This window comes from Jatropha curcas, chromosome 11, assembly GCF_041381405.1.
Source record: "Jatropha curcas cultivar XTBG-Jc1 chromosome 11, XTBG_Jcur_1.0, whole genome shotgun sequence".
In the NCBI taxonomy this organism is placed as follows: Eukaryota; Viridiplantae; Streptophyta; class Magnoliopsida; order Malpighiales; family Euphorbiaceae; genus Jatropha; species Jatropha curcas.
This window is the reverse complement of record NC_143161.1, coordinates 23,606,363-23,633,955: the sequence shown is the minus strand read 5'-3', so window position 1 is coordinate 23,633,955 and position 27,593 is coordinate 23,606,363. Positions and strand designations below refer to the sequence as shown.

At 29.2% G+C, this 27,593-nt stretch overlaps 1 protein-coding gene, 1 long non-coding RNA gene and 1 pseudogene across 4 annotated transcripts; 2 read left to right on the top strand and 1 right to left on the bottom strand.

Annotated features, from left to right (window-relative positions):
• The first annotated feature begins 614 nt into the window (after positions 1 to 614).
• On the top strand, positions 615 to 5,396 carry LOC105637397 (uncharacterized). 2 transcript variants are annotated; one of them, XR_001047010.4, is made up of 5 exons: positions 615 to 869; positions 1,518 to 1,635; positions 2,534 to 2,771; positions 3,764 to 3,844; positions 4,652 to 5,396. It is a non-coding gene; the product is annotated as an uncharacterized LOC105637397 (long non-coding RNA). The 2 variants fall into 2 exon arrangements; XR_001047009.4 differs by lacking the exon at positions 615 to 869 and adding an exon at positions 944 to 1,348.
• Positions 5,397 to 9,811: 4,415 nt separating this feature from the next.
• On the bottom strand, positions 9,812 to 13,449 carry LOC105637410 (uncharacterized; annotated as a pseudogene). The gene is made up of 5 exons (XR_016318711.1): positions 13,438 to 13,449; positions 13,109 to 13,345; positions 12,802 to 12,982; positions 12,649 to 12,708; positions 9,812 to 9,966 (listed from the first exon to the last, which is right to left on the bottom strand). The product of XR_016318711.1 is annotated as an uncharacterized LOC105637410 (transcript).
• A 2,438-nt stretch (positions 13,450 to 15,887) lies between these two features.
• Positions 15,888 to 16,518, top strand: LOC105637409 (uncharacterized). Its single transcript, XM_012220859.4, has one exon. It carries the CDS (start codon positions 16,008 to 16,010, stop codon positions 16,341 to 16,343), a length of 336 nt encoding a protein of 111 aa, XP_012076249.1. The 5' UTR covers positions 15,888 to 16,007; the 3' UTR covers positions 16,344 to 16,518.
• Positions 16,519 to 27,593: the final 11,075 nt, after the last annotated feature.

The window sequence follows — 27,593 nt, the reverse complement described above, 5'->3', positions numbered from 1 at the left end:
GGGAGATGAGGTTTATAAGTGACTAAGGTAAACAAACAGTCATGATATGGCGCCATTTTGATGGTTAATGGACACTTAACGCCTCACTCGCTCGTTTTGTCAAGTACTTGCATGTTCTGTCAAAGTTTCATCAAAAGGGGCGTATGTGTTTCACGTTGAAGTTCAAGGTCTCAATAGGATAATGTTTGAAAAGGGGTTTAATTGACAAATTTGATAAAGTTCGAGGGCGGAATAATTGTTTAGCCGGTTATGCTTATAGCTGTTAAAATTGAGGACTCTATTATATAAGCTTAGATGTCTGTAGAATTGATTAAAAAAAAAAAAAGGAAAATTGTAATCTGCTGGGCCTCCCTCTCAACAACAAAAAGAAATTGAAAAAAAAAAGAGAAAGAAATCAAGCTTTGAATTATATAATGTCATGGAAAATAGACTTACAATTTAAAAATTGAATTAGGCCCAATTTTTTTTTAAAAAAAAATCTAATTTTCTACAAAAATCAAATGGGAAAATAGACATAGTAATGCGCAAGTTATCTAGATTTGAGTTGACTTTGAAAGTCAGATAGAAGTTAAGAAGTCCATAACCAGCTGAAGTGGTCAATTTAAAGAGACTCTCGATTTGAGTAAATTTAGAGTACAATAAAAAAAGAAGAAGAAAGGATTGGAGAGATTTAGAATTGCAAAGAAGAAGAAACAAAATGGTGGATATCACCCAATAAACTAGAAAGGATTAGATAAGGATCCATCTCTATTGCTTTTTTTTTTTTCTTTCTTTCATAGCAAGAGGAGATAATGATGGTGGAGAAGTAACCAAGAATAGTAATCGGCGATATTGACGATTCGTTTAGTTTAAAGGATTTAGCTAATTAAGTAAGTCAATTTTTGTGTTTAAATTTTCTTCTCTTCCTTCAGACTTCACTTTATCTAGTTGACTAATGTTGAACATAGAAGATGAATTTGTTTGACGGGATCAAACCTTGGAGACTGCTTATTAGGTTTAGGGACGAAAGTAGTGAATTAAGTTAAAACTTAGAGATTAAATAGTACTTTCCCTTCTAAAAAAAGTACTCCATAAATAGTTTTTGAGATTTGGAATTGAGATTAGGTCCACTTCTCACGTGGGTTGCATGTGTAATCTGTTGCTGAATTGAGTCCTTCCCACTCATTAGTCATTCAGCCTTTTATATATGTCGTATATGTATCTAAATTTTTGAGGATCTGATATGTGTTGTGAGCGGTCACCCTACGCTATCCATGGCCGCCTCGTGATGTCCATCTAGCAATTGTAAACCCTAGCCGCCACCAATACATAGATCTAAGGATTTGTATGCAAGACCCAAATTGATGAGGTTTTGTTCACTCTTCTTTTGTTTAATTATTATTTTTTTAGTTCTCATTTGAGTATATGGAAGTTCAGTTTTTTTTTTCAATCTTAATATGGCTAATTCAACCAATTGAAAGTTAGGTTTTGCACTTTTTCCCCCAATTTCACTTAAACATATGATTTTGGCCTTTCAGATTTATGGCTCCGAATAAACTTACGCTATTTGAATAGCTACTGTCAAATGGAGACGAATCAATCATGTATTGGTTTTCTACAAGGACGTCACCGACAGATGAGTGGACACAGATGCAGGTATATGAACGTCAATCAGTGACTATTCTAGGATTTTTCTTTTTGAATTCAACAAGGGGACTCTAGTCAAGCAATTATCTATTGTTATTTTGTAGAGAAGAATTACTACTATTATTTAAACATCTTGAAATGAATCATGTTATGTGGATGTTCCATCTTGAGTTGAAATAAAGTGTCTGTTTTAGGAGATTTTTATGTGTGTTGACTTTTCTAGCTCTTTTTGATAGAATGTTGAAGAATTGGAAAGGAACAGCTGATTCCGAGCATAAAATTGAGTTTTATTGTTTTAAGATGCAGGAAATTTGTTTTTTTTCAAATCTTCTCTTAGTTATGAACCTTTGTGGGTAAAAGATCCAGATAAGTATCTGGATTGAAATGTTTGTGCTGGATCTTTGTTCTTTTCGTATTTAATATGTGTTATTTGATCTTAGGTTGTTTAAGCCTTATTACTAGTAGTTTTTGTTCATATTTTACACAAAATTCCTTGTGACAATCGACTTAATTGGGTAACAGAAGGGGTGGCTGTTAATAGAATATGAGTTATCTCCATCTATTAACTATCATGAAGATTTGGCTTAAATTTTCCATTTCAAAGTTTTCTACACTAAGATTAACTGGATTAACTTGAATGCTAGACTGAGGCATTAGCGAAATATGAGGAGAAATTCAAACAGACAGGAGGTTTAGCCTCTAAATTAACTATTGAAGAGGCCATATCTTAAGGCATTTATGGACTTTGGCAGAGTTCTGTCCACTTTCTGCTTTTATTACTGTATTGGTTTGAATGCCATAATTTGATTGTTTTGGGGATGAACTATTCCCATTTAAGTTTCTCATCATTTGCATAAGAAAAAGGTTTTTGTTGTGATTAAGCTAAATATTTCTTGGTCATTCACAGGATGTGAAAATGGAATTTTAGCAGGCAGTTGTTACGCTGCTGCTGATGTTCTCAAGGTATTCTATAATACATAGCTAGTTGGTGGAGAAATCATGAACTTGACTGCAAGTCCACTTTTCCTCAGTTTTTGCTGGAGCATGCCAAAGTATATCCAGTCAAGTCTTGAGGAACTGATAAAAAAGTGTGAATTGATGACATAAACAATATGGACTACATGCAAGCATGCCAATTTTACTAGGTGAGCTTTCTTTTGGTTATCTCCATGATCTTATTGATCTTCTGGCTCAGCCATCACATTTGTCATCTAGAAAACTGTTTTGGTTTGTTTTGCTTTCTTTTCCTTGGTAGTGTTTCTAAAGCAAAATAATTTTGGTTTATCTAAGACTACTGGTTTGACATCCTGTTTGGTAAAATTTGCCATTTGGTATCTTATGTGAAAACAATTTTCTCATTATTTTTGTACTTGATCACACTTTGAAGAAGCAACATGTGTCTTCTCTTAAAATTGCTTCTATGTCTTTGCATACTTTTCTGATGTGATCTTGTTTGCAAAATAAAGTAATTGAGGTAACTTAGCTTTGTCTCATGCCTTGTTCTTTAAATTTTATACAGAGACATTTAGTTATGATTTTTTTTTTTTTTTTTTTTTTTAGTTCAAATTGTGGATTCATTAGATCATTGCTAGTAAATGTGACTACTCAATGATACACTAAACTAAAACTCTCTGCAAAATGAGTAACTAGATGAAGATGGCCATTTTTCTTTTAATAGAAATTTGAACAGGCATATGCTGATGATGAGTAACTACCCATTGATCCTTTGCTATTTGCTTAATATTTCATTGTGCCATCAGGGAAATGCATATGATTTTGGCCATTAGTATTGATAATGGTTGTTTTTTTTTTGGATAAAGATATCTTTGTTTTTTGGTCAGAATGTGATGCTAAATTATCTGGCTGTTCATTTCATCATAAACAACTTATCAAATTGAGGAAATAGAATGTCTGACTGTCTAATTGTTTTTCCTCTGAGCACTTTACAAGATGACACAGTTCATGCAACTTTAATTCTGTAAAAGTTCTACTTCATCGTGTTTTCAGTTATAGTTTTTATTCTGTAGGATGCTTTGCATGATTCTGTTTCTTAGCATTGGGATAAACTCATTGTTGTGTATCTTTTTTTTTCCCCTCAATATATTACTTACTTTATTTTACTTGATTACTTTCTCAGTTTTTAGATAGACAGATAGAGAAGGAAAGTTTACTGGCAAACAGGCATGCAATCTCTTCTTGAGTTGGAGGCTGCCAAGAGGTAGATTACTTATTCCTTTCTTCTTTCCATAGAAGTTTAACTACATAGCTTAGAGATGGGTTCATGAATAAGAATTGCTTAAGATAGACAATGAAAGTAAAATATGCAATCTTTATGAGAATAGCCACAGGTAATTTTCTTTGTTGCAGCTTGTTGTTTGTGTAAGCCTTACCCTTCACGCGATGGAGCTTTGGATGTTGTTGCTATTTTGAAAGTGTATGTTATTTAACCTAATGGGTTGGCAAAAGCATAGCTTGCTAGGAAATAAACTGTACTTTTACTATTTCTCAGCATTAATTTTGAAATTGTCTTGCCCGTTTTTTCTTATTCCTATGATATTTTTCCAATAATGCAGGCTGAAGCTTTACCTTTCCACAAATTATGACGGCTTTTATGTTAACAATTCTTTTAGTGATCAACACTTTTTCTTATATTTGAAAGTGCACATAATTAACCGAAAGGACTGGCAAGAGAATGTCTTGCTAGGAACTTCACTTTTAGTATTTCTTAGTATTAGTATTAATTTTGATATTATTTGGCATAAAATATTGTCTTTCCAATAATGCCGGTCGAAGCTTTACCTGTATTTTCAACAAATTATCAGAGTTTTTGCATTGACAAATTGTTTAATGGAAATCAATGCATTCTCATTTCACCTGACAATCATATACTATCATCCTGATAATCTTCTTATCATGTCATCATGTTAATCTTCTTACAAAATTAGCTCAATTCCTCTTTCTTTCATTGATTCATCTTTCTTTCGTTGTGGTTTCACTTTTTAAAGTCGAAAATAAAACTTTGTAGGTTCATGATCATCACCAGTCATGATTGGACCATGCAACCAACTGTTGCTGCAGTGAGGCCACCAATTCCTCCTACACTCCATGTTGAAGAAAACCAGCCTGCTCAGCAGAAGCCCAGAAACGCATGCTCAACTTAGCCAGGAGGAGGATTCTCTGCATGCAAAGTTTGAAAAGGCTTAACAATTGTTTGTTGTTTCTTTAATTTGCACCGGCTATTATTACCATATCTTTGTCATCAGATAATTATACAACAATAAATAATCAAAGACAATTGAAAGAAAACCTCTTTTACAGTTTCACACCTCATAAATTTATGTGGGTTGTCACCAGAAGCTGCCAATTTTGTTTCCAAGAAAGTGCAATTTGTTACCCTAGAAAGACCATACTCTTTCCTTGCTCTTCTCAACATATATGGTTTCTCCAATTCCCAAATAATCAAAATTATTAAGTCATATTTAACTGTTTTTTTAGCGTAGCTGGTTTGCAAGGTTTGGGCCACAAAAGGCTAAAGGAAGAGTTGGGTATGACTTAACAATTTTGGTTATTTGGGAATTGGAGAAACCATGTTTATCAAGAACAGCAAGGAAAGACTATGGTTTTTCTGGGGTTACAAATTGCACTTTCTTGGAAACAGAATTGGCGGCTTCTGGTGACAACCCACGTGAATCTATGTGGTATGGAACTGTAGAAGAGGTATGAAACTGTTAACTGTATTTGTTTATAAGTTCCAAAAGAGTGTTTTCCTATTTGATGCTTGCATGATCAATTAAATTCTGATAAGCTATAAGATGTGGAAAGATTAGTCATCCTAATTTACTGGTCTTTAGAGTAGTTGAAATGCCACAGTATGCTGTGTAGCTGTTATTGATAACCTATTGATTGTTCTGCAATGAGATCAAAGAGGTTATTTTATATGGGATTCTGTTCTAGAACAGAGAAGCATTTTAATGCTCTTGTTACTTCCAATTATCCTGTTATGTGAATCAGATTGGCAACTCAGAATTAAGGTGTGGTTGGTCTAAAGATGAGATCTTGTCGTCTGCTTTAAAGAAGTGTATTATTTGCATGACTTTTTTGATGGAAGAAAATAGTTGGTGCTAACTTGATGGATTTGAAGCATTCAGTGGTAGCTGCAGATCCTGACCCTATTTCTTATATTTTGAACTTTTGATGTTGACGGAGAATATCAGTTTCTGCAGTGTGTTGAGATTAACTGAGACGCTTAAAAATGTTTGTAGATAAACACGGGGTCTGAGGGATGATCAAATGATCCTATCCGTTGGATATCCGCTCTAATCCGATCCGATCTAAATGGAGCAGATAGGATATCCGCTCTAATCCGATCCGATCTAAATGGAGCAGATAAAATCTGATCTGAATAGTGGTGGATCGGATGTGGATTTTTAAAATAAAATCTGCGCAAATATGAATCAGATACGGATATGGCATAATTTAATCCGAATTTTATCCGCGAAAGATAATTTTATTTTTTTTATATTTCTAAAATTATTGATTATAATTTTAGATGTGCAGTTGTCTCTATTCTTCTCTTCTTTCTTTTCCATTTATGTATAAGTTTTAAATCATTATCTCCAATTCTTTCACCATTTTTATAATTTTTTTAATCTCTATTTCAAACAAAAGAATATAAATCGAACATGATAGTCACTAGCATGATTTTTTTTGCGCTTAATAATTTTTAAAGTTTCTTCTAATTGTCATAGTATATAGAATATTTCAATTATTGTTAAGAATTTTTGTATTTTCAAGCACAATAAATAATATAAATTTTTATTAAATAATTGTTTTGTTTTTATTTTTCTTTTAACTATAATAAAAACAGATAAAATCTGATTCGATCCGTTCCGACATCCAATTCAAATCCGAGTGCAGTGGATGTGGATATGGATATGGATGTATAAATATACTCACTCACGGATTGGATATGGATTTTGCATAATCCAATCTGAATTCAATCCATAATCATCCCTATTGGGTCTAGGAGCACATTTTATCTTTAATTTTAGGAATTAATGAAATCCTAAAGAGTGTTGTTTTTGTAGAGATGTACTTTAAGTAGCTACTAAACAAGGAATAGCTGCACGATGGAAACGGTGTGGGTATCCATATGGATATATTTGGAATGTTAGTACCGATATCCATATTTGGAATGTTAATACCGATGCTCGTGATGATGAAAACAGTGTGGGTATCCATATGGATATATTTGGAATGTTAGTGCCGATACTCGTCTGAAACCCGTTTAATGTTTTACTGCTCTATCCATTACTACTCTATCCATTTAAACTGGTTTGGTATACTCAGGTAGGGTATATGTGAGTATTCTAATCAATCCCGTTTAATATAATCACTTGAGACATATGTTGGTCTGGGTCAATGAACTACTGGCTTAGTGTCCTTCTAATCGACACTTACCCCATCCTTGGATTGTCTATACGTTCAAGGAATGTGACACTTGAAGAACTTTGCCCATAGTCAATGGTCCTATAAGGTATGAAGAACAAGCCTCAAACGTTGTGTTCTTTCCTGCTCCTTGTTCACACTAGCGTATCATCATCATCAATTAAGAAGTGCATAAAGGATTTAATCCACTTAAACAAGAATACATCTAACTGACCCATTAATACTCTTAATGATCATTCTTTAATAATTTTAAATTAAATCTTTTAGATTATACCCAAGTATTTATAAAATAAAAAGATGATATAGGCATATGTGTTCTTTGATTCTACCTTCTTTTTTCTTGATTTCCAATTGCTCTTAATTTAAGGTTTCCTGAACATTTTAATTAACCAATTCACCCCTCTTGGGATGCTACAATGGTCAATATCTAAGATTGTGCACTATAAAAAAAAAAAAAAAAAAAATCAAGATTACCCTCAGAAAATTTTGTAGGTAAATTCAGAAAGTCTATCGGTAATTATAAAATTTTATCGGTAAAGTCATTATCACTATTTTTTTCCAACCAATAATTATTTTTATTGGTAAAATTGAATTCAAATTTCTTAGAAATTTATTATTATAATTTTCAATTAAATATATTTAAACGAAATGTTTTATGAAAAAATTAAAATAGAAAATTTTATTCAATAAAAATATTAATATCTAAATATTCAATCTAAGAATATAGATATATTAAAATTATTTTCTTAATCGTTGATTTTAGAAACAATTCTCAAATTGTCTTCAACAATAGTGTTCCTGTAATAACAACAGGCAGAATTATTTCTGATGGGTTGATAATATCATACAGCCCAAGCTGCCACTTTTATTAAATCAAACTTAATAGTATTTGTCCTATCAAATATTAATTTTTCAATAACAAGAATTTTTTTTTTCATTATTTCAAGTGAATCAAACATTAATATTTTCAACTTATATAAAACTCAATTGACGCAATTCATATATCGTTTGCCAAAATTTTTATTTTTTAATATAATATACTAGGATTTCATTAATAATTTCAAAGTAATGCAAATAATAGAGAAAGGGACTCGTCTCCTAAATTTCAAACATAAACTAAATCTACTATAATTAAAGTATTAGCATAATATAATTTGTGAATTTAATAAGAAATCAATCATAAATAAAACATTGGAAGGTGAATTTGAAAAAATTGATAAGCTTTCAAAGTGACTGGTTAAACAAACTCTTTAAATCTTTTGTACATGGTTTGATTGAATTTAAATGATTAAATTCAATGGTTATTAGGCCCTTAAGCGAGCACGTGCCCAAGAGTTCTTCCAACTCTTCAAATCATTCCACCAAACGACGCATTTTAATGATTAGTTTTCCTCGTTTTAATATATGGCATACTTATTATGAATATAGAAGACGGAAGTTATCCCCTTCATATGGAATGTTTGTCGTCCTCAAAATTGATGAGAATAATTGTTCTTAGTATATGAGACGGAAGTTGTATTCACTACATATAGGACGTCGATCGTCCCCAAAATTGATGACAATAATTATCCTTAATATACAATACATAAGTTGTATCTCTAAATAGGACGTTAGTTGTTCTCAAAATTTATGACAATACTTTTTATTAGTACAGGGGGATAGAAGTTATCCCATCTCCCATATGGGACATCAATCGTTTCCAAACTTAATGACAGTACTTGTCCTTAGCATCGGAGACATAAATTGTTATTTATTATTGGTGCAACTGTTATCTCAATTTCTAATTAAAATATGAGTAAGAAAACATAACAAACTCAAATTTTCCCCTTTGTATCTTATTATCGTAAAAAAGGATAATTTTTAAAATTGTTTCCTAATTCCAAGGGGTTATGGATTTTGAAGACAAATAATTTTCATTGTCCCTAATCCTCGTCTACTTTTATCACTTTTTTTTGTAATGCAAATATCTAATAGTAAAAAATATAAGGATGAGTTAATTAATTTTGTAAAACCTCATGGATGAAATAATTATTTTCCCTTAAAATAATTAAATTGCCTAACTTTAAAGCCATATGTGAAAAATAATAAGATATTTTATAGTAATTAATTAATTTATTTAGTATTAATTTTAGTTGTATTTTGTTCTTTTTGTTTAAAATTATTGACTAATTTTATTCTTTTTGTAAAAGCCAAATTTGAAACTGTTTTTTTATTTGAGATCAAAGTTTTTTCATAACATATATTTTTAATTTTATTTAATAAATATATTTAAAAATATTATATAAAAGAATTTGGTTGAACCGTATTAAACTCAGTCGAACCTTCCGGTTCAATAACATCAATATATAGACAGGTATTAAAGATAAGATTCTTAATCGAACACCTTCATGTACCATCAGTTTCTAAATATACAGACAGGTAGACCACATGAATAATGAAATCATGGTCTTCACTTCATGGGACTGTAATTAAAAAATATAGTTCTGATAATTAAAAAAAAAAAAAAAAAAGAAAATACATGAGAAATAAACATACAGTCTTTTAGTTCTAATTCAATAATAAAAAATACATAAAACTAGTTGTTAATTCTTTGGATTATAGAATCATTATTTTTGATTTTTCTTTCAAAATAACAGAATTCTATACTTCTTTGGCCACTAATCTCTTTATATTTCTAGAATTGACAAAATCAACGTCTCTATCAATGGCTTCAACACAAGAATCAGCCTACTGAGAGTTAGATTTCAACAGCAGCAGAAGATTTAGGTCTCTCTTTGATTCGAATGCGCTCGAAAATGATGGCAAGTATCCTCTTCTTCCATGTAAATCTGCCTTCAAATTTTATAAGCATCCAATTGGTCCAAGATATACTCCATTTTCAATTCTTTTTCCCTGGAAATCGAAAATGAACTCATAATAACTATCTACCACTGAACTATAAATAAAGAATTTAAGTAACAAAAGTCATGTTTCTGTCTCTAACATAGTTGGTTGGACTGGATCTTTGATAAATTTTTCAGTAAAAAATGTATACTGTTTCAGGAGTTCAAGACCCAAATTTTAATTTCAAATTGGTGTGGGTTAACGGCATCCCTCCAAAAATAGCTCTCTTTGTTTGGAAAGTTTTCCTTGATAGGATCCCAACCAAAGAAAATTTATTCAAGAGGAGCTATTTTGTTAATTTGGAGGAGTGTGTATGTCCCTTGTGTGAGGTTTCGATAGAATCACAAATCACTTTCTGCTCCATTGTTCTTTTGTTAACAAAGTATGGAATTATGTATTTCATTGGTGGGATGTGGTAATTGTGATTCCATGATCTATTATAAATTTGGGTTGGCAATGGAATGAATTAGTAGACATTAAGGGCATTAAATTTGCTTGGATCATTATTTACTTCTTAACATTTCGGTCAATATGGCTATGCAGGAATAAAGCTGTCTTCTCAAATGAATAATTACAAGTTGAGAGCATTTTTGAAAAAATTCAGATTAGTAGCTTTGAAATTATAAAGATGAAAGATCCATCTCTCCCTTTTTGTTTACGTGATTGTTGTATGTTTCCTCTTACAGTGTCAAGTTTCAAGCCTCCTCGGGCACCATTGTCATTGTCGTATCGTTTAAATTATTGGGTTAATCCAGTTAAAGGTTCATTGAAGTTCAATTCAGATGGTTCAATTTTGGAGAAACCCGGGCCAACAGGCATCAGTGGAGTTCTAAGAAACTCTCAAGGATATGTGATATGTGTGTTTTATGAATCAATTGGTGTGGAGGAGTCAAATACAGCTGAGTTTTTTGCATTGTTAAAAGCAGTAGAAATTTTCGCAAGTTCAAAATTTTGGAATTATCCAATTATTTTTTAGATGGATTCTAAGTTAGTTTTTAGTTGGGTAACTCAAACTGTCAATCTTCCATGGAGATGGTGGAATAAGTTCAATAGGCTTCGTTCTCTTCCTGCATCTCCAACTTCTTTTTGTTGTAAGCATGTGAACAGGGAAAAAAATCACTTTGCAGTTCATCTGGCCAAGAAAGGGGTGCTCTCCTCAGAAAATTTTGTCAGCTGGATATAGATTTATGGAAGATGTCAGCGTTGCAAATTAAAAATTTTAATTAATAAAATTAAAAATTTTGCTGTAAAAAAAAAAAAAAAAAAAGTTGATATAGGCAGTTGAAAATTTTGATTATTCTCTACAAATGGAAAAAGGTGAAAACAAGGGAAAGTTCATACTCAAAGAATCCTTCAGAATATTTGAAAATGAAACGAAATGAATATAATTGAATTGTGTATCCAGATAAGTATTTAAGAAAGGGAGAAATAGAGGAAATTCGTAAACATGATAACAAAAACAACAGTAAGGTTTTAATTGCACAAAGCATGGGCCCAGAAAAGCTAATATCACCTAATCATTTCCAATTTTCACAGAAGGGAATTGAGAAAATTTTGACAGAATTTTCATTTCGGAAATATAATCATTATGCTTTTACAATAAAAAAAAAAAAAAAATTGTTCTTGAATTTTAATTTAGAAGTTCCAATGGATTAGTTTAAGGTCCAAAAGCGAAATAATTGCTTATTATTTCTTCCAAAAGAAAATCACAAATAATATCTCTTATCCGTTTGGGAGGCAAACGATAAGATTGATCATTCTGTTACTAACCTGATTAATATTTTAAATAAAACAGATTATCCCTTTTTAATTAAAATTAATAAATAAAATTTTAATTAAAAAATTAATCTATTAATTATTTAAAATACATAATCCACGTACGATCCAAAAAATTAAGGTACAGTATGGACCGTATGAATAAATTAATAAGGCCACAAATTATAATAAGAACCCATACATGACCAATATATTCTTATTATAATTAATCATTAATTATTCCACTAAAAATTTATGATTAAACTCCTTATTAAAGATTACAGATGTTTGTCAAATAAAATAAATTACTGACAATTTATTTAAATAACAATTTTAATCTTTAAGATTGTTGCTTAACTTATTTCATGTGTCGGATTAAGCATCTACCTGCAAGATTTACATAATGAAACATTATAAGCTTACTTAAAATGCATCATGATTCTCTACACCGAGACATGAATTTTATCATTAATTAATATTTCACAAACACAAATTGTTTTTGCCCAATTCACTGAGAATTATTGTCCCGATAAATGAAACTCACTCTTTAATGAATTAAAGCACAAAGCCATGTATACTTGCTCATATTAATTAAATCAACATTAAGAACATAAATCTTATTTCTAATGTTCTACAGAATATGTTTTAAAAGTTAATATAAAATAATCATTCTCTACTCAGTCCAATTAGATACATACAAAATGTACTAATATTATTATTATAAAATATACTGAAAATTTTATTCATTTAATGCAAATTTCTAATTAAATAGATAGAAATAATTGTTAAAAAAAAAAAAAAATCTAAACCATACTATTACATTTGCATGGTTAATAGTATATTTCTGTCGATTACTCCGATACTACTAAACCAAAGATCATTGTTTTAATTACAAAAAACAAGAATAATTTCATAATAAGGCTAAAGAGAGCTTACAGCACCATCAAATCTCTGAACAGCAGTAAGAGGGACGTATCTTCCACCCTTTAATTGCTTCTATAAATCAGACAAAGGAAAAGAAAAATTAATAAGCACAAGTTAATGATATAGATAAAATCACCAACCAGGAACAAATTAAATTAAATTAACCTCAGCAGTGAAAACAAGCATCCAAGTTCTTCCAGGGGATTGGGACCCACCAAGTGTATCAAGAAACCCAGAAGGATCAATTTTAGCCTTCTCAATCACTAACAGAGCTGACGAACCCTCCTCTTTTGCAACCTTTCTTGTCTTTGCATTATTCCTTTGACACTTTCACACTCTTCTCTACCTCTTAAACCAACATATCCACATAATTTACAAGAAATTACCGGAATCAATTGAAGTATTTCCAAATGATATCAAGAAATCAAATAAGAAGAGGAAAAATACATATTAAGTTGCTTCTAGCCTGCACTTCTTCTTCTTGGATAAGAAGTGGGTTAGGGGCATTTTGCTCTTTCTCATCAAGGGTAGTTCTGGTTTTCAATCTTTGGAGTTTAAGGAGATGATGGCTGGTGGGTTTGACATTAGCATGAAGAGGGAGTACAGAAAGTTTTATGGGCAATGGTGCTTGAAATGAATTTAGAGTCACAAAGCTTAAGGAAGAGAAATAAATATTACTGCTTGATTCTTTGGCCGTCCTAAACCATCTCTACTGAATCTAATCGTGTACCATTTAAAAAAAAAAAAAAAAAAACTGTGATTTAAGGAGAAAAATAAAAATACGTATTTTTTTTAATTCACTTGTACATCCATTAACTAATTTTCCATTTATAATTTAATCCAACGGTAGAAGTTTCAAATATCTTCATTTTATTTTAATATATTTTTTTATGTTTCTATGATACGATTTGAATATTTTGTAAACATATTTTTTCAAATATATAAATACACATAATTAAACGTTTTAAAAATTATTTTTTAAATGAAATATACTTTTGTACTAAGTAACAATGAAAATAGTAATTAATAGATTAGCACTTGCAAAACAAATGGTCAATGAACATCTATTAAATCACTTATGCCCCTAAATATAATCTATGCAATAAAATAAAAAATGAGGGAATGGATCAATCTTCCAAAACTTTAACAACCTACTAGAACACAAACTAATTAAAATAAAGGAAATATTACACTTTGAATTAGTAAGCCAACACCACAAATCACAATTTATACAAATAAACAAAATAAACCATCAACCATTTGCTGACTCATCAAAGACGGACAAATTGGAGTATACATAAGATCAAAGAATAATCATATTCAGATTAATACTTTTTTCACAAGGAAAAAGATAGCAATAGTAAAAAGTAATGATACAGGTCAAGGGAACCCGATGAAGGATCCTCTAGCTCTACCTGCTGAGCCAATCACAAGAGCTCGTGCAATCAAGCTACAAGCAGCCTTGAATGCATTTGTTCAAGAACAAATCTCATTGGAGCTTCAAGATCATAGTTACGCAAGATGTGAGATTGAACTTGAAGAAGCACCAAAGTTTGTTATGGTGCTTGAGGTGTGCAAAGAGGCTGATGTTATTTCATTATAAGTTTAAGTATGGGTTGTGTAGGGCCTCTGGCCCATTTTGTCCTGTTTTTGTTTAAATTCTTTTAGTAGTCTTAATAATTAGTATAAGGTTGGTTGGGCTTATTTTCCAGAGTTGAGCCAGCCCTAGATTAGTTAATGTTTAAGTCATGTTTGTTTTAATTAGTTAACTTGGGCTTTGTATTTAATTAAGCCCATTTGGGCCATATTAGGTTTAGGCCTGGACTAGCTTAAGTTAATAGCTAAATTAGGTTTAGCTTAGCGTATTTATATTTTGTAAGAGCTGGACGGCAGCCAACATTAAGACTAATCAAAACAAACGTTTTTTTTTCTTTTTTTCTTTCAAGAACAGACCGTGTTCTTCATCATTTTATGAATACAATCAAATTAAGATTGTGAGTTCTATAAGATTAATTGCGTCAAAAATTTCAGAATTGTTTTCAAGAGTACTTAGAGGTAAGTTTCTATTTCTTGTTTAAATTCCTCTCTTTCTCTCTTCAAGAGTACTTGGGTACTTCCGTGATTGCATGCTTTCTGCTAGATTCTCCTTTTCAAGAGTATTTATTTAATTAGCTAGGGTCGCATTAAGTAAGATACGTGGCAAGATATGTTTGATTCAATGGACGATCTCGACGAAGTTAAGAGTTCAATCAGTGGAAAAAACACTGAAATGAACAGTAAAGAACCTCGAAGGAGAATAGTCTCATATATTCAAAAGGTATGGAATTGCTGGGAGTAATGTTAAATAAAGAAAAATATAAAATAAAGTAAGAGAATAAGAACCTATGAAAATGTTTTTTTATGTTTGTTTACACCATACTGTGATTTTAATGGAACACATGCTTAAAATTATAGACTTATAATTTATTTAGATTTAAATTAATTAATTTGACCTTTGAAATTAGAGGCTGTTATTTAATTAATTTGTAGTTCAAAGGAGTTAATAGGAGGTGGTTAAACGAAGATAACCACGAAACTATTTGCACGATCTACAAATCAAGAGCGTTAGAGGTAACTGCAACTAAGAAGTTATGCACCTGAATGATTAAGGACGTGATGATTTGATAACCGCTTACTCTATAAAGTCAAGAATACCCTCAATGATAAACTCCAAAATATCAAACTCAAGAATAAATTTAACTACAACAATCAATAAATTTTTATATCCATATTAATTGTTGTCTTTTATTTGCAAAAGCTCTGTGATTTTACATTCCAAATGTTACCATATAATATATTTTTTTTTAATTTCAAAGCAATTTCTATTTTTAATTTTTTTTTGTTATTTATTTAATTTCAATAATTCTTGAAGCGTTTTATCGTAAAGTTAAATCCATTCAATCTTCTGATTAGGAAGTTAGGTAGCACAATTATTTCTTTAATCGGTAGACTTCAATATCTAATACGTTCAAGTTGTTAGTCATCATTAATTGTTTTTATAGAGCGAATAGCGTCATATATCACTAAACCAGTTTTACGAGGCTATTAAATAGTTGGATGTAAACCATTGATAATGAATGCAAATTGGCTGGCAATCCTAATTTGAAAATTGGTTTAACCATCTTTGGGAATGTTTTATTAAAAATAACTACCACCAGTCTAAATAAAGAAACATCTATTTACTTATCACTTTATATTTCTTTCTTTTATCTTCTTTCTTATTTTTCCATGAACATTAGCTTTCTTTCTTCCTCCTCTCGATTCATCTCTTATCAACCAGCCCTAAAAGATTGACCTTGAAGAGGTCAATTTTTCTGGGATATCTTTTAACCATGAGTCTTAATTGTCTTGCTTGCCAAAACATGCAACGAAATAATTCCGGTACAGAGTATGATCGAGAAACAACTAGTGAAAAACTATGTTGTTTACCGGTGGAAAGAAGCTGGTCAGGAAACTTGGGCTCACCAACTTATGAGAAAATTGGCAAAAGTTCTATGCCAATTGCAAAGAAGATAAAGAAGGAACATCGTCGTTTAAATAGTACAGGAATATTAGGATTCAAGGGAATTGATGAACCAAAATTAGTGAGGAGCTCTGGAATGAGAAGAGATTGGAGCTTTGAAGATTTGAAGGAGAGGGATGAGGAGAGAAAGGAAAGGAGAAGATAATAAGATATGGTAAGGTTGCATGTGCCATGCATGAAACAATAGTCCTTTATCTTTTTTTTTTTTTTTTTTTTTTTTTTCTGTTTCTATTGTTTCACTCTAATTTGTATTTGTATCCTCTTATTCTATGTATATTTTATTGTATTGTTTCTTTCAGAAAATGGATTATATTAATAGATGAAGTGCTCAAGTAATGTAGTATTCAAATTGGTTTTTCAGATATATATATATATATATATATATATATATATATATATATATATATGCATCTTTATCAATATAATTTCCTTTCTTCTAATTTTTGGTATTCCTATTTGTAAATGTATGAATAAATTGAAATTGAGGTGAGATCAAGATTTTATTTGCAGATGAAATGTTGAAATAATTACGTGTAGAAATGATGTTTCCAATTATTTGTAAACTTTTATTAAATTAATCAAGTTACATGATTGCAATAAAATTAATTATATTCTGGATTAGACTTATCTAGATCCAGTATATATGTCTCACCTATAAATTAAACCAATCAAAATAGAGATCTTTTAGCCAATAATTCTAGTTGTAGATTAGTCATAGTTGAATCTTATAAAATTTGAAACGAGTTGCTTGAGAATGCATAATATATATAATTTCAACATTGTTATCAATCAAATTTTTGCGACCTAATCAATAGAAATTGTTGGCAAAGACATGAGGGTGAAACCATAAAAAAAAAAAAAAAAACAATGTAATACTGATAATTCTTAAAATAAAAAAGTTTGATTACTTTTGTTAATTCTAGGATGATTCCATCATTCAATGAGTTTTCTCTAATGCCAAGCTGATTCAATTTAAACACTGTGAATTCATAATTATGACTCCCTTGTGCATTCTAGAAAGATACGTTTTGTTTCTATTTTCATACAGATTAAGAAAAAATAATATTAAAATAAAAGAATTATGATTTTATCCTTGTATTTTTGTCAAAAATAACACCTAATGTTCATATTTTCAATAAATTAGGTTTTCCACGTATTTTACTTCCATCAAACTAGTATACCCTTCCGTCCAAATTTTTTACCTTTCCTGTTAAATATCCTATAAAAATAGGAAAATGTCCTTATTTTAAGAGTGTTACATCTTCATTTCTCCCTTATATCTCTCTCTTCTGTAAATTATTTCAATTTTTTTAATAATTGATCATCCTTCCACCTTTGCGTTCCATTTCAACACCAACACAATCTAAACAAGATTAATGGAGACTGATATAATAATAGATCCAATGGACTTAAAAGCCAAAGTTTATCCCCACTTACATGCAAATAATTAACTTTAGATGAAAAGGTCAATAATATCTATGATCATGAAGGCAATTATTGTAAAGGTTTTTTTTTTTTTTTTTAAATCGCTATATCCGACCCTATTAATGAGGACTGCCTAATTTAGTTTGCAACTTAATTATAGTTAAGACTATTCATCTCTTTCTATTGTAAATTGAGTCACAACCCGTAAGTGTTATCGTAAAGGTTTTTGCTTTTGTAAAGAAATAAGGAAATTATGTATCAGTATAGAATTCTTTATCAACTTACATGTAGCATGTAACCTGCTGTAATAAGTTACTTTATCAAATATGGAGTATTATTTTTTTTTAACATTGCTTTTTATATTTTAAATATTTTTAACTACAAGTTAATTAAATTTTTATATTTTTTTAACCAATTAAATTGGTGATACAAATTTTATATAAAAAGGTTTGGGCTATGTGGCCACACTTTTTTTGGGTTAATTTAGTAAAGAGATATAAATGTAAAATAAAAAGATTGAATTAAACATTATTACATTAAATAATGGAGCTGCATATTAGATAGATATATTTATAAAATCTAAAATTATAAGATTGATAACTTTAAAATTTTTTACTTTTATTATATAATTACAGTGGTTAAAGATGGCCAAATTATTTTCTTAAAAAAATTAATGTGTGAGAAAAATATGGTAAAAGTATTTCAACCATAAAAATTGTTAAAATTACATTAAATGAGATTTTTTTCCACACAAAATATTTTCAAACAATAAACGTAATTGGAGTGGTTGTATAAGAGACTTGTGTAATTGGACCTCAGTATAACAGCAAACTAATCTTAATCTCAAAATTAAAAAAAAAAAATTTAGAACTTAATCTCAAATTTAGGTAGATAATAATTAAATGGAGTTAAAATAGACATATTATTAAATTAATTTTTTAAAATATAAATTTTTATTAGAGTTTACCCATTTTGGTTGAAATGTTGTAAGAAAGTAACCAAATAGTAATTCATCCTCTCTTTTTATTAAACTAGCTGTTTTTATGACATGCGTAGTAAGTTGACTATGCTTGTTATGTATTCATTTTTTTATCTATATTAGTCCTTTTTATGACGTACGTTGTCCATTGACAATACTTGTTATATTTTTATTTTTTATACTCTTTTAATTTTTATCTATATAATATTAAAGCATATGTTTTTTTTAGATTAAAATAAATACAATTAGTTAATTTATATTAGACTTTGTCGTATAAGCTTCTTTCAATATTATTTTTTATGTACTTGATTCTATTTTTATATAATAAAGTGGTCTCAAAATAAAGTTCAATCCAATCCTTATACATAATCCTTCAGTCCCTACTTTCTAAATACAGATTCTTAAAACCTTTATAGGTGCTCAAAAAGAAAATCAAATTATCACTCAATCTCTGACCCTTACGCTCAATCTCAAATCAATATCTATATATACCTATAATGAAAAATAATAATAATTTTTTTTTACTGGTAGGTAAAAAAAAAGAAATGAAAAGATGCTATAAATTAATAATGGTAATCATTTTGGTTATTGTGATAGTATTACAATTACCTAGTACATTAGAGAAAGGAATATATGAACATACATACAAACTCTTGAAATCCCAAAAAATGACTCGAAATAGAAATATATAGTTCTAGTTTTTTTTCAATTTCATAAACACTATTTTTTTTCAAATCAAACATATTTAGATAAAAAAGAAAAATATCCAAAAAATTAAAAATGCTTAATCAGGAGGCCATTTATTTATTGCAAGAGAGATATAAATCTCTTACTAAATTAAAGTGATAGTGGTTATAAATTAATTCAATCACAAAAAAGAAAATAAAAAATAAAAAATTTTATTAAGAATAAAACTCTTTTAAGAACTCAACATATAATAAGAAATAAATTATATTAAAAAAACCTTACCAATTTGAATTTCAAAAATAACTCTGAGAATGCTATAATTTAATTAAATTTGATTATGATGGACAAAAAAAAACTGAGTCAATAAATAAAAATTACAAATCAAATCATGCTAGGATCCAATATTAGACAATTAATGAGTTTATTAAAGTATTTTGTTTCTCTATTATTCTAAATTGTAAATTTAAAATAAATATATAAGTTAATTAAGTAATAAAAAAAAGATTACATAAAAGAAATGTTATATCATCTGCAAATAAAGTGACAATTTTTCCTACAACTATAAAAAAAAGAAGAGTATATTTTTTCTTTTTTATTACATATATTTATTTATTTAAAAAATAATGTTTAGAAATTATATCCAATCAAATAATAAAATGTAATTTTCTTTTTTTTGTTTAACCACAAGTATCCCGAGCCCATAGGACTAGAACTAAATCTTGTTCACATCAAGTCGGCCCAAGAAGGGATAAAGTGCTTCCGGTAAGTATTTGCTCTATCCATGAATATTGAACCCTCGATCTCATTTAAGGGAGAAGAGTGTCGAACCACTCATCCAAACACTCGGTATAAAATATAATTTTTGGATTGGCTGCGATTAAGGCTATTTTTGAATATTCTAAATTTCATTGAGGCGGTATAAGTAATCCTATTATTTTCCCCCTTATTCCCACTTTTATATATAGTATAGATAAAATTAAAGCATAAGTTTTGTTTAGAATAAAAATAATCACAAGTAATTAATTTGTATTACACTTTGATGTACAAACTACTTGCTATAATACTTCTTATGTACTTAGTTCTTTTTTTATATAATCAAGTGGTCTCAGAATAAAGTTCAACTCAATCCATAGACTTAATCCTTTAATCCCTAATTTATAAATGCAGATTTTTAAAATCCTAATAGGAGCCCAAAAAAAAAATCAAGTCATCACTCAATCTCCAATTCCTGCCTCTAACTCCAAATTAATATCTATATACAACTATAATGAAAAATAATAATAAATTATTTTTTTACTGCTAGGTAAAAGTAAAGAAATGAGAGGATAATTTGAATTAATAATAGAAGTTATTTTAGCTACAGTAGCAGTATTATTTACCCAGTGGAGTATATACACATATATACAAATTCTTGAAACCCCAAAAAGTAAGCAAAATAGAACTATATAGTTCTAATTTTTTTTCCAGTTTCCTAAACATTATTTTCTTTTAAATCAAACGGATTTAGGATATAAGAGAAAAAATATCAAGAAATTAAAAACGTTTAATCATCAATAGACCATATATTTATTGCAAGGAGATATAAATTTCTTATTAAATTAAAATAGTAGTAGTTAAAAATTATTCAGTAACGAAAAAGAAAATAATAATAATTATTAAGAATAAAATTCTTTCAAAACTCACCTAACAAAAAAATGTTTCAATATATATAGATATATAAGTATATCAATAAAATATTATATATATTTTTTAAATTAAAATTTTCAACTGTTTATTATCTCAGTTTTAATTATGTAAATTCTATTTAAATTTTTAAAAAATATATCCAATCAAATCTTACAAATATAAAGAAAAAATGTTAATAAAAATATTATATTTATTATATTTATTTTTTTAAAAAAATACATCCAATTAAATCATACAAACATAAAGAAAAAAAGAATATTAATAAAAGAACATATTTTCTTTCTTTTTTTTATCTACATCCTAAAAGAATTAAATAATTAATAAATAAAATATACAAGTATTTTTAAATGTCTCATTATCAAATATATTTATTAAAAAATAAATTTAGCAAAGATAAAATTTAAATTTTTAAATGCTTAATTATCTATATATATTCATTTAAAAAATATTTTTTTAATTCATTAAGAGGCCTAGTGGGCCGAAATAATACTATGGGATATCCAACAAGAAATAACCCTACACTCATTAAATTGATGAAAACATTTGTGGTTAAGAGGATTCGAACTTGAGATCTCTCACTCCTAATATAAGTGAGAAAACATGATTGGCTTAAAAATAATTTTATAAATATATTAATAATAAAATATAATTTTTTAATTGGCTATGACTAAGGATATTTTAGGATATCCTAAATTTCATTAAGAGCGCTATCGAAAATCTCATTATTCCCCCCTATTTCCATTTTTATATATAGTATAGATAAAATAGAAAGCAGACAACAAAATCCCGCTGGGTTAAAAAACTTAGTTAATTAATCAATTTGCTATATTTTATCCATTTTGGTGTGTTGATTGTTCATCTAATACATGCTATATACATCGAAATCGAAATTAAATAAAATGTATTATTTTTTTCAATTAGGTGATAGTTTGATTGGTTTTCTTATTTATATGAGGGGTGAAAAGTTTCAAGTTCAAGTCCTTTCAATCATAGTTATTTCCACTAATTTGGTGATTCTGGTCTGCCATGGGCGACAAATTGTCAGAACTTGCAAATTATAATTTTAAACATAAAACGGTTTGTATGACTTCTTAGTTCCTACACCTAACTCCAGGTTTGTATTTCTATTGGTCGTGGAATGTTTTTATTTTTTATTTTTTTGAACTTATTGGTCGTGGAATATTTTATTACATGATTGGTTCATGAAATTTTGTTTTTTAAATGGGTCATGAAATATTGTTAAACAATATATTAACACATTTTATTTTTTTATTATTTAGTAGATCCAATAGCTGAAATTATATTGTCAGATTACATCATTGATTTTTGAAAATTTATAAAATCAAACTGATTTGATAAAAAAATGCAAGTTAAAATTGAAAAATGAAATAGAACTAATAAATTGATTCAATTCTATAAATAATTTAACTTGGTTTGATTTTCTTTATACAAAAATTTCATTCTTTCATTTCTAAATAAACTGACAAAATGCCCACTCTGAGCTTAAATTTATTTTTTTTAGCATTAATCTAACCTTAATTAGTTTTGGGTTTTTATTATTATATTGTAATTTAGAGTTGATGATTGCTTATGAGCAGGGATGGCAATTTTACAGATCCATCGTGTACTCAATCCAATCCGATTCGATTTTGGCGGCTTCGAGTGGTGAATAAACGAGTTTGGGACAAATTCAAATAGTGTTTTTACTACCCATATTGGGTTCGGATGGGGTTCAAATTTGAGGACTCGGATACCTGCTACCCGTTTAATTAATATTCCAAAAAATATTTAAAATAATTATTTTTTTAAAAAAACTATATATATACACACATTTTAAATTATAACTAACGCTATAATTATATTTAATATTTATATTATATTTTTTATTAAGTCCAAATAATAATTTTACAATTTTTTCTTACGTCTTATTTTTTTTAAAAAAATATATTTTTAATACTAAACGGATATTTAAACAGGTTCGGGTATTTAAAGAGGTCATTATAATCGAGTTCAGGTATTAAAGGTTAATTTCTAAATGGACTAGGGATGAATTTTAGGTGCTTAATGTATAATCGGGTTCCGATTTGGGAAATACATTTTAAGCGGAGATCAGACCGTTATTATCTCTACTTATGAGGTTATTTCAACAAAATCTAAAGTTAATTAAAATTTTGAGAGATTTAACAAAATGTTTGTAATATGTTTTTTTAACAAAAAAAAAAAAGGATTACTAAGTGTGTTAGTCATTGTCCTTTCGGCTCGGGCTACCAGTCAGATGTTGATGTTCCAATTTAAGAAACTCCCCGAGGGCACATTGATCTAACCGAACACTGTGGGAGATGCTGCCCGTTCCTGCAGTCCACAAAATGGATGGTGCTTCTAAGAGACAGAGTCAATATTTAGACATTATATATAACGGAATGCTGATATTGAAAATTGAATCTGAATCAAACAGATAGATGATCAACGTCTTTATTATCAGCTCACAAATATTTATAATGTATTGGGGTGATCATCAATAAAATATTTCAACATCAGCCCACAACTATATGTTTGTACTATGTTGCGTGGTGATCAACGAAATATTTGAATATAATAAGGTGTCGTATTGTATTATTTATTTTTAATTTCTGTTTCGTTTTTACCCTTTTAGAATAAGAAGGTGTTGAATTAAAAAACAAGAATGATTAAAGCACCAATTTCTATATTAAAATAAAAAGTGATAAAGCCGCCTAAAAGATCCACTTTGCGTTTTCAATTAGTCTTAAAACGTCACTCATTTGACATCCGTTTCTTGCTTTCACATTAAGCATGTGTTAAACATTATTTGCTTGCCTAAATCAAATCTAATATGCAAACGTTATTTGCTTTATAAACATGCTCTCGAGGAAAGAAAGAAGAACATGCTAGCCAAGGTCCGAAGGTCCTCACCCCTGCCACTAGAGATGAAAGCGGTTTGGATATCCAATTAAATAGCAATATCTAAATTCCAACTCTAATATAAGTTAGGTATCTGAACTCTCTTCGCATCTGTTTAAAATTTTATTTTTAATATTTAACTTCATCTTAAATCTAATTATAATTATCCGTTTAAATACCCATGTAGTAATAAAAATATTTTTTATTTTAAATGTTAAAAATAGAAATTAAATAAAGATTATAAAATTATTATTTGGACTTAATAAAAATATAATATAAAAATTAAATATAATTATAGCATTAGTTATAATTAAAAATGATCATATATAATTTTTCTTTTAAAAAAATAATTATTTTAAATATTTTAAGTATTTATTAGACCGATAATGGGTAATAGACATTTGATTCCTTGAACCCAGATACAAATAGTAAAAATACTATTCAAATCCGTTTCAAACCCATTTATCTACTACTCAAATTCGTTAAAATTGAATCGGATCGGAGCGATACCCGCCAAATTAGATAAAATTGCTACCTATGACTAAGACTAGCGTGTTCGTTGGGGCGGATACAAATAGGAGCCAAAGGGCCCTCCCCTAATCAATTGAAAAAAGGTTTCCAATTTTCAGTTAAAGATAATTTGAAAAAAAAAAATTCTTTTAGTTTAGCCTCCTCTTTGTGCAAAATCATATTTTGGACCCTAACTCTTTAGGCAGGATTCACCACTGTTATTCATTGAAGAAATGGTTCAAGACTAGAAATGAAATTAAGAATTTTAGTTTTAGTTTCAATTTAGCTGGTTGTCTTCATTCAATGTTAGGACAATTTTAGTTTAGGCTTCTCTTCATACAATGTTAGGACAATTTCAATCCCGGCTCCAAATCAATATTGCAACTAAATAACGCAAATGAAATTTTTTTTTTTTTTGAAAAATATTTTCTAAAGATAAGTTATTTTTCAAAAATAAACGGAACATAAAATTTTCTATTTACATTTTCTTTTTAAAAATCTTAATTCTCACAACCGCTCAACTCCAACCATCAATATAAGCTACCATTCACTTAGGATCTATTCGACAATATTAACTGTTTTAGTAGTTGTTAGTTATTGTATTAACCTTTAACTATTTACTATTAGCTTTTAGTTGGTAGCTGTTTATATAGTAGTTTAAATTAAAACTGTTCGATAAAAATAACTGTTTAAATTAAAAAGACAAAAGAAATATTAGTTATTTAATTAGCTAAATTCAGAGGAAAAAACAATACGTATGATCGTTATAAAATTTAATCAAAAGCTAAACGTTAGAGAATTTAAAATTTCATAACAAGATCCCTCAAATTTTAAAAACTATTATAAAAGATATTACCAACGCTACAATTAATAAAAATAGAGTTTTGACCAAAGTTGTTTTCAAAGAGGACTATGGGCTTTTAAAGTTAAAAACTTTATTGTCCACATACATAATAGATTTGTAGTTGAATTATTTTCTCTCCTTTTTTTTTAAATAAAATTACTTCCTCTCTCTATTTTTATATATCTTTTAAAGTTTTTAAGCTATGATAAATAATGTAATTAAATCACCTAAATTATCATAAAATACTCCTTAATTTAAATAAAATATTATTTTATTTACACCATATTTTGATTTTTATAGATTGTGGATTGACGTATAAATTTATAATTTATTTTTATTGAATTAATGATGCACGATGAAAAGAAGTTACCATAACCTGAACAATTACCTGGGCAGTTGAGATATCATGCGCGTAAAACTGTTAACCCCCAAGTGCCTATAAAAGCCAGCTCAAACACCAAGAAGAGGCCCCAACAATCAACTCCAAGATAAAACTCAAGAACAATTCAACTATAATTCTCAAGCAATTTGAATTTCAATTTCTTTTACTTCATTGTATTTCTCTTTTTAAGTATTTGTTAATTGTCTCTTCTCAATCGCAATTATTGTTAATACAGTATTTTCAACTCAGGCAATCCCTTTCATTTAAAAAGCTTTCTGCAATCTTTAATTTTCAAGCACTATCTATTTATTTTCAGCAGTCAGTGAAGCTATTATCGTGAATCCAAACCCATTTAGTCTTTTAATTTCAAGTTTAGGTAGCACAATTGCTTTTATAGTTGGTAGACTCTAATACCTGCACACTCAAGCTGCTAGTCAGCCTCAATTGTTTCATAGTTTGAACAATTGGTGGTGCGCTTGGTAGGACACCATTAATCCTACTTTCATTTCTTTTTGTTTTCTGAATTATTGCTCTGAGGTTTATCAGTGCCTTGAAAAAGACGCTCTAAAAAGAAGGTTGTTGGGTCACAGGACTCAGATGAAAGACCTATTGTAGGTTTTAAAATTTTATTCCACAGAATTCGGAACATATTAAAGGAGAATTAATCGTTAGGAGGAAAAAGAGATTCAGACTCTCAATCCAAAACCATAGAAATTACACGTACCTTGGTCATTGAACAGAACCAAGAGCAAGGTAAGTGGTTTCTATATCTTTTTATGTTACTGACTCTTTATTTGTTACTGAATTCTTGAAGAAAGGCATTGAAAAGCATACAGAGACTATCTTGGAAATGGTGAAATGATGTTTGAGAAGTATTCTTCTCTTGGATCTCCTATAGTTTCATCACCTATTGTCGATAGGTATCAAGGCTGAATAATTAGATTTTTCTTTCAAAAACAGCAAAGAGCTGGGGGGCACCAGCCTCGAGATTCCCTAGAGGGCATTGATGCAAATCATGTCTAACTACAGGAGAGGTACCAACCTTCACACAAGAGGGAGGAGCAGGTGACATTCCATTTTAGATTGCAGCTTCAATCTAGCCACCCCTCTAGTAGGCTCCAAGGTTTTCCTTAGATCCATAGTCACACAAATCCTACAACTCATTCGAAGTATATGACTTAGGAGCTGTACCAATACATCAAGTGCCCTAGGGGACAGTTGGTTTGGTGTTAGTTAGGGTTCCAGAGGAACAGCTTGTGTCACCAACATGTACTCCAACTCCTCCGATTGCAAGGAACCTTGTTCCTCCTGCTCCTTAAGTTACTATGGAAGCCTTAAGGGATGTCGTATAAGAACTTTATGGGCTTGGCCTTAGACAAATTGGCTGCACGAAATTTCATAAGTAGTATCCTAAAGCGGTTGATAGAGACAATCCTTAACCTAGAGGATGTAAGATCTTGACTTTACTTTATTTTTTGGGAAGGATGGACAATCTACTCTGGAGCATATTGCACGTTTCACCATAGAAAATGGGAAACTGGTAAACTTGGACAACTTTCCTTATTACAAGCTTAGGTTGTCCCTTAATTCTCTTACAGGTACTATCTTTACCTAGTACTCATTGCTTCTTAGGAATTCTATTTGTACTTGGTAGGAAATGGAGAGACTGTTCCATACATAGATCTTTAAGGCTAAACCTAAAGTATATGTAGGTAAGTTATGAAGGCTGATACAAAAGTGGTGAGTCAGCAAAGACATTCATTCCCAAATTCAAAAAGTTAAGAAACAGATGTAAAGTATTCTTACTAGAAGCAGAATTTGTGAAGATGGCAAAAACATGACTTGGACTTCAAACTAAGAAAGAAGTTGTAGAGGATGGAGTTTAGAGACTTATATGAGCTTGCTGCAAATAGGACTAACCATGGTTCTAAAACCGCAGGTTTCGGTTTTAAAACTTTCGGTT

Coding starts and splice junctions, on each gene's coding strand:
- LOC105637409 (XM_012220859.4), top strand. CDS start 16,008: ATGAGTCTTAATTGTCTTGCTTGCCAAAACATGCAACGAAATAATTCC.